The sequence below is a fragment of the Vigna angularis genome, chromosome 4, assembly GCF_016808095.1.
Source record: "Vigna angularis cultivar LongXiaoDou No.4 chromosome 4, ASM1680809v1, whole genome shotgun sequence".
Classification (NCBI taxonomy): domain Eukaryota; kingdom Viridiplantae; phylum Streptophyta; class Magnoliopsida; order Fabales; family Fabaceae; genus Vigna; species Vigna angularis.
The window spans coordinates 13353763-13363843 of record NC_068973.1 but is presented as its reverse complement, the minus strand read 5'-3'; the positions used below and the strand labels follow the sequence as shown (position 1 = coordinate 13363843).

The following is a 10081-nucleotide window of genomic DNA, read 5'->3' as shown; positions in this document are numbered from 1 at the left end:
CTCTTCTAAGCCTTTTCTTTTGACTGTTTTGATCTTCCATGCACCATCATTTAGGCCTTGCTTAACGGCTAAAACTACCCAATAATCAGGATGCAATTGGGTCCCATATGTTTATTTATTTATTTTTTATTATTTTTTTTACAATATGTTTAGTTTGATCACACCAATTGCTTTGGGGTTTCTCTCTTTATATACTTCCTTACAACCTACATCACCCCTCACTTCCCTTGTCTCTCTCTCTCTCTCACTCACTTTGCAAAGAAGAGTTAGCCAACATGACAACCACACTCTCTTTGCTTTTCTTCTTCTTCTTCTTTCTCCTCCCTCTTACCCTTTTCTCTTCACCAGTTCAAAACCCTGAAGAGGTTGTTCAAGAGGTCAACAGGTACACCTTCCACCTTTAGATCCATGTTACTTACATTTACATCTTCTATTCTGCATTACATGCTAATTTTCCTCAGACCAAAACCAAAATGGGATCACTTTTTTTCACTTTCATCAACTTCATTTCAAACATGTTCCTAAATGTTGTTCTACATTATTGGCTAGTGCTTCTTTAAACAGACAATCTGTTCCTTAAAACCAGGAACAACATTTTTTTTCACAGGGATACATTCTCAGTTTAAAACTTTACGTCATTAGTCATATAAACCTCATGTATCTTATAGATTTTAACATCATATACTACATCAGTTCATATAAAAGACTTTTCATCTACCTTTCGGTTATAATATGAAAGGGAGATATCAAATTTTCAGTCACATTCACTTGCAAATCATTTTTTGATAAATTTATTAACTTTTATCTAGTTGAGGAATTAATGAAAAATTGTTTTGGTTACGTTGGTTTCCTTAAATGTTTTTAACTTTTAATGAAAAGATCCCTTCAATTACATAATAGTGTATAATGATGACAAAGGTTAATAGGACCCTTCACAATAATATCAGTTACTATATACTAACCAACATGTCTTGGTGGTTGTATTTTCCTATCGATTGCCACTAACTGCATCATCAATTATTTTATTAAAATTAATTGAATAAAAGAGAGTAATAAATAATAATAAATTATAATAATTGAATTTTTTGGGTGCAGGAAAATCAACGCCTCCATAGCTAGGCCTAGGAGGAGCTTGGGCTATCTTTCATGCGGCAGCGGCAACCCCATTGATGACTGTTGGCGGTGCGACCCGAATTGGGAGAAGAACCGGCAAAAGCTAGCGGACTGCGCAATCGGGTTCGGAAAGAACGCCATCGGTGGAAGGGATGGGAAGATCTACGTGGTGGACGACGCCGGCGACGACGACCCGGTGAACCCGAAGCCAGGGACGCTCCGCCACGCGGTGATCCAAGATGAGCCCCTCTGGATCATCTTCGCGCGCGACATGGTGATCCAGCTGAAGGAGGAGCTTCTGATGAACTCTTTCAAGACAATCGACGGCCGCGGCGCCAGCGTCCACATCGCCGGCGGTCCCTGCATCACCGTGCAGTACGTGACGAACATCATCATCCACGGCATCCACGTGCACGACTGCAAGCAGGGAGGGAACGCCATGGTGCGCGCCTCCCCACGGCACTACGGGTGGAGAACCGTGTCGGACGGCGACGGCGTGTCGATCTTCGGAGGAAGTCACGTGTGGGTCGACCATTGCTCCTTGTCGAACTGCAACGATGGGTTGATCGACGCCATCCATGGGTCCACCGCCATCACCATCTCCAACAATTACATGACGCATCATGACAAGGTCATGCTCTTAGGTCACAGTGACGCTTACACTCAGGACAAGGACATGCAAGTCACCATTGCTTTCAACCACTTCGGTGAAGGCCTTGTTCAAAGGATGCCAAGGTACTTCACACTTTATTCAATTTTTCTTTTTACCCTTATTCATTACACGTTACTTTGGAGACCATGTTATGTTGTAGGACCAAAAAAAAAACCTTTGTGCAACTTGCAGGTGTAGGCTTGGGTATTTCCATGTTGTGAACAATGATTATACTCACTGGGAAATGTATGCCATTGGGGGGAGTGCTAATCCAACTATCAACAGCCAAGGCAACAGATTTGTTGCACCAGATGACAGATTCAGCAAAGAGGTGATTGATTATTCATAAAGTCCTATGCAATGATTAAATGTAGTTGTACTGTGTGTCCATTTTTATCATATGCTAAACTTGGTACTTGTTTAGGTGACAAAACGTGAAGATGCGGCAGAGAGTGAATGGCAGAGTTGGAATTGGAGATCAGAAGGGGACATGTTAGTAAATGGTGCCTTTTTCACTGCTTCTGGTGCTGGAGCCTCCTCAAGTTATGCAAGGGCTTCAAGCCTTAGTGCAAGACCATCTTCACTTGTTGGTTCCATTACAACAGGTGCTGGTGCACTCACCTGCAAGAAAGGTTCTCCTTGCTGATAATGACTCATCCACCAATTTCTGCCTCATCCATTCATTCCAAAAAGGAAAATTAAACAAGATATATACACGTATATGTCCCAAAAGAAAAAAAGAGAAAAAGGGCTATTATATGGTGGTGGATCTCTAGCTTTTATTCACTTTTCCTTGGATTTCCATACATCTCCACTATTTTCGCCCTTTTGGGTGGCTTCTTAGATTGTTTTGTTGTTTTTTTTTCTAGTTTTGATGAGTAACTCATGATTACAACCTCCACCTGTTTACTCTTGGAGAGAACCAGGTCAGTTGAAGAATCTGGACGTATTCTGAGAGGAAAACAAGTGAAGAAGAGTTGATATATTATCATTATTCTGTTATAATACAAAGTTTTGCCTAGCTTTCATAGGCTCTTATATACTATATCATATATGTTAAACTATCTCTTAGCTTTCTTCTGTCTCTCTTCTTGTTCCTTGTGACCGACACATGCGCAGACAGAAATGAATAGTGTGCTGACTAAGACCACGAATAAAACCAAAGCTTATTATTTCAAAACGTAATTCGATCCAAAAGGAAAACAAATCGTCGAATCCCATCAATCATTTTTGTCCAAATTTAAATGCATCGAGCATTCGAAAATGCTCAACTACCCTAATAACTGTTAACAATATGTAGGACAAAAGAAGGTAGTGGTACAATCTCATCAGCATGCTAATATATTTATTATGATGTTTGTGTTGTTAACTTGTACTTCACCAAGTGGAATTGATTACGCAATACTGTTTTCAGCGATTGTATTTCCCATCACAAACCAAATTAAGATAATTAACCAAAATGTAACATTGTATATTTTATGAACATATTTTTTGATGGCATTGATCTTTGCACTAAGTAAAGCTAATTTAGGAGAGATTAAAGGGAATATATTGGGGCAAAAAGAAAGAAAAAAAATATACAAGGAGTGGGAGAATGGTTGATTGCAACAAGACATGCCCTTTCCATTGCACGAGTTAAATTGGATGTGGAGGCAAAGTATATAGGTGAGGATTAGCTAGGACAAAATTAGGCGAAAGGGTTGAAAAGATGAGAAAAAGCACATGGGTGTGGCTCCTAAGTGGATCTTCTTTTGACGGTGGCATTTGATGTGATTGTAGCAATTTGGTAAAGATTTAAATTGGGTTACAACCACATTTTGACAAAGTTTTCATTCAATTCCTTTCTTCCACCATTTCCATTTCTTGAATAACGAGAACTCAACATTTGACCCCATTCATCATACGATGTTACCAACTTACCATTCCTCCTCTCTTCCCCCTCCCCTAAATCAATATATTTTATAGTTAATTTATTAGTGAATATGTTTTATAGTTTTTTACAATGTTCCAAAAATTAAGAGTAGAAGAAGAGCCTTGGAAGAAAAAAAAACGTAGTATTTAGAATTCATTTAGTAAAATAAGAATATATGATATGATACGATAAGAAGGTTAAGTTATAATTATATCTTTAGTAAATACCATATTACGATATACTATTTTTCATATTAATCATATATTATTTTTTAAACGTTAACCTTTAATTTATTCTTTTAACAAATTATGACAATTATAAAACAATGAAATTTTAACTAAATTGTTCGAAACTATGGTTTATTTATATAATTACTTTTTGTATTATAAAAACTTATCTAAAGTTTTAAAAATATAATTAATATGTTAAAAATATTAAATTATTATTCTTTAGTTTAATATCCTGATAAATAATTTAAGTTGATTTTGTCAAGACCCTTAATTTCTGTAGAGAAAGTGGAAGGCAGGTGGAAGGGTGATAATTTAGAAATTCAAAAAGTGGAAGACAGGTGTGAGCAACAGAGTGGACCGATCCGTTTTTGACGGTGGTATATAAAGGAAAATTTTAAAATCCGGTGCCACTCTCTGCATGCAACTGATCTTTCTAAAATTCTAAAACCTTCTTTTCTCCTACTTCTCTCTAACTTCTCTCTAAATTATCCTCCTTTTCTCTACAAATTCTCATGTTTTTCTCCATCTGATCATCAATTAGATTGTGTCTGAAGCTTTTTGGGTGGCAAGAGTTCTCTTTTCACCGATCAAGTGGTTGTTTGAGCTGGTATGTCTTTCTTATTCTGAGAAAATCTAATTCCTGACACATGCAAGCCAAGTTTCTGTTTGCATGCATTTATATTCTTCTTCTTTTTAAATTCTGATCACATTTTCGGTCTTGTGGTTGGTCTATTTTTCCTAAATCAGTGAATCTTAGGTTTATGAGATTTTTGGTGGTGAGCGAGTTCTTCACTGTGAGAGTTTCGTTCTGTTACGAGGTAAGGGAAGCTATTTAATTTAATTGTTTGAGTGATGATTCTATGTTTGAGTGAAATTTAATGATTTGATGATTTGGTTATGTTGTATGAAATGTTGTTTTTATGAGTTTGGTGATCTTGTATAATTCTGCAGAAGTTCTGCAGAATTATGCAGAAAAGTTGAGTGTTCGGTCTTGACCGCTCGGTCATGGTCAGCCAATAATTAATCAATAGAGTTAGATTTTTAGTCTTACCGTGCATGACCGTTCGATCTTAGGTGAGTGATTGACATCCTAGTGGTTTATGATTCTGTAATAATGATCAGTCTTATCGGGTTGGGTAGCCCTGTTAGCGATAATTCTTATACTAGTGTTAGATCCCGTACTTGTACTAGGCTTAAATACATTGGTTATAATGGGATAGTTGTTCCTATACATAGTTTGGCCATATTGTTGTAACGATCGGTTTCTTCAAAGTGTTAGATCTTATAAATAGTATTTAGAACAACCTTAAGTGTTCGAATTAAACTGTTAGTGATCGTCTTAGGTTATAGCGCTCGGTTTCGTGTTAGTATTTTATTTAGTTTTAGTATTCGGCCATTTCCTCATCATTACCTAGTATGGATCGTTCGGTCCTATTCTGTGGATAGTGAAATATCGTTCGGTCTTACACTAAGTGTTCAATTTAATTTATAAGTATTCGATCTAAGTTCTTACTATTCGGTCTAAGCTCTAAGTGTTCGGTTTTGTCCCAGTTAGTAAGTTTCCATTCGGTCATATTCAGGGGTTGTGTTGTTACCATTCGGTCTTCTTCTATGAAAGATTGTTTAGTCTTTAAATGCTAATTTCACTATTTGACTCTGATTGCTCGAGATAGTTGTATTGATCTATTGGGTATGAGAAATTATATTGTTATTCAAATAAGGTATATGTTTCGGGTATTGTGAAAGAGAATTCCAAGGAGGAATGTCTCAATGAAATGTGTATTGATGTGGTAAAGTATGAATATGAAAAGTGAAATTCACGGAGTTCATCCTGATATTCTGATGATTAGCAATTCTCAAGTAGAGATGGGTAATGCATTGTGTAAGAATGGCAGGAGGTCCTAACCCATAGGTTCTTGGGTGAGTTATAACGGACAACCTCGGGTGGCAGCTGATGGTTTTCCAGTTACTACACCACCCGAGTGCATGAACAACCTCAAGCTACATATTCATACGATCCGGATGGTCGAGTCAGATGTCAGGTCTATACATGAGTATCACGATCAGTCTTAACTATATAAATGTTTAATTTATATATGTTTGTCGGTGCTTGGTTTTAATCTGATGTAGCGATCGGTTTTACATTTTTGAACTTGTAGAAACTGTATGTATGAATAGTAACTTAAATTACATTAGTTTACCCTTATTTTCTGTTTGTCCATGTTTTCGTTCGATTTTTCTCTTGCAATGATCACCTTTTGGGTGTGAGTAGAAGGGGAAGAGTGTACATTGGAGCAGGAATTGGGCGGCGAGGATCCTGCGGTGTAGCCTATGACCGTTCGGTCATAGTATTATGTATAGTTTTGGGTGAACCGTTCGGTCACCGCTATAATCCTGTATTGACCGATCGGTTATGTTCTTAGTTTTGTAATAGCACAGGTAGTGTTTTGTAAAGGTTTAAATTTTATGGTTATTTTGTAATAACTGTAAGATTAACTTTATGGCTTATAACTGTTCTATTATATTATTAAATGATGACATCTGTATATAATTTTATGCTATATTTTTGAGATGTTACAGATTTTATGTGTCAAGGTAATTAATTATACATTTAAATATGTTAATAAAAAAATATTATGTTTATTCATACAGATTATTATTAAAAAAGTTATACAAAAACTCATTTTATTTATATAGTTTATTTTTCTTAAAATTATAAAAAAAATAATTAAGTTTTGTAAAATTAATATAATGCTTTAAATATTTTTCTTTAGAAAATATTTAAATAACAAAAGGTTAGTTTTGTTTTAATTAGTATTATAGTTTAATGTTATGTGTAAATAATATATATAACAAAAAATTGAGAAGAAAGTAAATGTCGACATAACATTATTATATATTTTATTAACTATAACAAAAACATATTACAATATAATAGGATAGTGATTATTTCCTCTGTTGTTGTCGTATCTTTTCACACCAAATAATCCTTAATTTCTTTACTATCTATCTTCATTGAGGTTAGTGTTATAATTTGTCATTTTTTTTCTTATTTTATATAAAAAATTCAAACCAGACAATAAAATCAATAAAAGATGCTCTTAACTGTTGTAACACGAGGAGTATTACTGTAGGAAGATTGACGAAAAAAAAACTGAAATTGAGGAAGCAATGATTGTGTTATTTTCTTCCTTTTTTTATATGAAAAATAGCCTTTTAAGTTTTATTTATGTATAATGGTTTTATAGATTTTTATATCATTAACTAATTAAAATTTAATTGAAAGGGATTTGAAGATAATTATAAGAAAATATATTGTATATAAAATAGTGTGATCGATTAATAATAGAAAACTACAACATTTTTCATTTCATTTTTATATTAAGTAAACACAAATGAATCTTCCTTAATGATATAAAAATCACAATTCTCAACTTCTAACAACTATTCTCACTTAATATTTAAGATAAATCTGAACTATAGAAAAAATGTCAAAGAATAAAAATAAGATAAAAATTAATTTTATTTACATTTTTTATTATAATAAAAAAAGATATTAATAAATTGTTGTATTGTAACCGTAGCAACAATAAAGAATCTTCAACAAATATTTTGGGTTGTCAAAATTTTATTTTATAGATATATACAAATTTAAATGTGCCTAATACATTAAATTTAAGAAAAGTTTCAAAAGATATTTTATTTATATATTAATTTTAGTTTGCATAACAAAAATTTGGAGGTTTCATATCTCCTAACTCACATAGAAGCTCCGCCTCACATAGAAGTTTCGTCTGAACATAAATAATAATAATAAAGAAAATATCTAGTAGTTAGTATATACTAAATTATGTATTGGTGGTAATATTGAATTTAAATCTTCTATTGATATGATAAGTTGAGCAACATAATTTTATGTAGAAAGGGGTATTTGTAGTTTTTTATTTATGAATGGTTTTCATTACTATGGATTGATTTTTTATGATGTATATTCTAGAAAGACTAAACACTAGTATCTTTTATATATATATATATATATATATAATACATATTATATATGTATTATATATATATATATATATATATATATATATATATATATATATATATATATATATATATATGTTATGTTAGCAACCAAATGGGTACTTAATATAATGTTAAAAAAACTGATGATCATTAATGGAGCCAATTGCTCTAAAAACTATTTTAAAAGGTAATCGACTCTTTTAGTTATTCTTGTTGTTTCCCTTTTTCCCAAAGAACTCTATAAATAGAGTTCTCCACCTTTCATTTCAGTTGTAACAAATAACTCATAATATCATTACTGTAAATAAAGCAAGAGTGTTTTCTTACCTCCAACGAAGCCTTTGTACCGATTGGATCTTCCTTTTTCGGACGTCCATGACCGCTCTGTACTGGAGGACGCCATTCTACTTCTCTCTCTAGCGCCTGGAAGAGCCCTAGGCTCTATCTCTCTCTCCGCTGTCTGGACGAAGGATGTTTCTTCGTCAGTGCGCCTGTCCAAGAGAGACATTATGTCTTCTCGCGGGCCTTTGTCACAATTGGGCCGCACAATGCTCAGAAACATATTGGGCCATATTTTAATATGGTATCAGAGCAGGTTTTAAATATGCTCTGCTTCCGCTGCCCTTGTTTTCAAGTCTAGCATCAATTCTTGGACTGTTTCTTGTTTTTCTTTTGATTGATTTCTACTGATATGGAGCACATGGATCAATCTGCTAATCCTACCAGCCCTTTCTACTTGCATCTTGGGGATAATCCAGGACTCACTCTCATCTCTCAAGTTCTAAATGACAACAATTACTCTTCTTGGAGCAGAAGCATGAGGAGGGCTCTCCTTTCCAAAAATAAAATCAAGTTTATGATGGGTCAATCAAGAAACCTCAAAGAAGTGAGGTTTTGTTCGATGCTTGGGAGAGATGTAATATGATGGTTCTTTCTTGGATGATAAAGACTCTCTCTCCAGAGATTGCAGAAAGCGTAATATACGTAGAAGAAGCCAAGGAGCTATGGGAAGAGTTGAAAGAAAGATTCTCTAAAGGTGACTATTTCAAAATTTCTGGTCTACTCCAAGATATCCACTCAATTAAACAGGGAGAGAGAGGTATTAGCCAATTCTTCACAGATTTAAAAATTCTTTGGGAAGAATTAGAATCCCTTAGACCTATACCCACTTGTACCTGTGATATTCCCTGCAGCTGTGAGCTTTCAAAGATTTCTCTGAAGTACAGAGAAATAGAACATGTAATATGCTTCTTGAAAGGACTGAATGACACATACAATACTGTAAGAACCCAAATCCTTTTGATGGATCCTCTCCCTAACATCAATAGAGTTTTCTCCCTCATCATGCAACAAGAAAGACAAGAAAGACAAGATTTGGGCACTGTCAGTCAGAGCCAAACTACTGAAACCAAAGTTCTGGCCAGCACTGCTGAAAGAAACAACAACTGGAAAAGCCAAGGACGTGGTAATGGACCACGTGGTCAAGGAAGGGGGAGAGGAAGGAACCCTAACTATGGAAAACAGTGCTCCTATTGCAATAAAATGAATCATACCGTTGATGAGTGCTATTCCAAACACGGTTACCTCCCTTGGTACAAGAAACCTGACAACAATCCAGACAGGAAAGGAGACTGGAGCTCTGCTAATGTTTGCCAAAACAGATCTGGTCTAGAGGGTGTTCAATCTGCTCACCAGGTCAGCACCAATGCTGCCCTCAATTCCTTTACCCCTGAATAGATGCAGAAGCTCCTCAAAATGATAGAGAAGGTTGATGAACCCACTCACAAGATTAACCAGGTGCAGAGAGACAACACAGAGGTTAAACAAGGTATTTCTTCTTGGATTCTTGACACAAGGGCCACAGACCATGTGACCCATGATAAGAAAAACTTTGTTACTTTTTACAAAATTAAACCTATTTCTATCAGATTGCCAAACAACACTATTATCACTGCTGAACATGCAGGGACTGTCCAATTTTCTAAAGCTTTGGTTATTTTTAATGTTTTGTATATCCTAGATTTTTGTTTCAATCTGATTGCTGTCCAAAGTCTCATCAGAGACTCAAACTGCAATCTAACCTTTTCCTTTGAGGTTTGTCAGATAAGGGAGAATTCTACATTGAAGATGATTGGGTATGCTAAA

General features: G+C 34.7%; 2 protein-coding genes across 2 annotated transcripts; both read left to right on the top strand.

Annotated features, from left to right (window-relative positions):
* The first annotated feature begins 206 nt into the window (after positions 1 to 206).
* On the top strand, positions 207 to 2836 carry LOC108330589 (probable pectate lyase 18). Its single transcript, XM_017565080.2, has 4 exons — positions 207 to 385; positions 1096 to 1848; positions 1958 to 2096; positions 2190 to 2836. The coding sequence occupies exons 1-4, from the start codon at positions 276 to 278 to the stop codon at positions 2409 to 2411; spliced, it is 1224 nt and encodes a 407-aa protein (XP_017420569.1). The 5' UTR covers positions 207 to 275; the 3' UTR covers positions 2412 to 2836.
* Positions 2837 to 8860: 6024 nt separating this feature from the next.
* LOC108330251 (uncharacterized) lies at positions 8861 to 9673 on the top strand. The gene has a single exon (XM_017564749.1). It carries the CDS (start codon positions 8861 to 8863, stop codon positions 9671 to 9673), a length of 813 nt encoding a protein of 270 aa, XP_017420238.1.
* Positions 9674 to 10081: the final 408 nt, after the last annotated feature.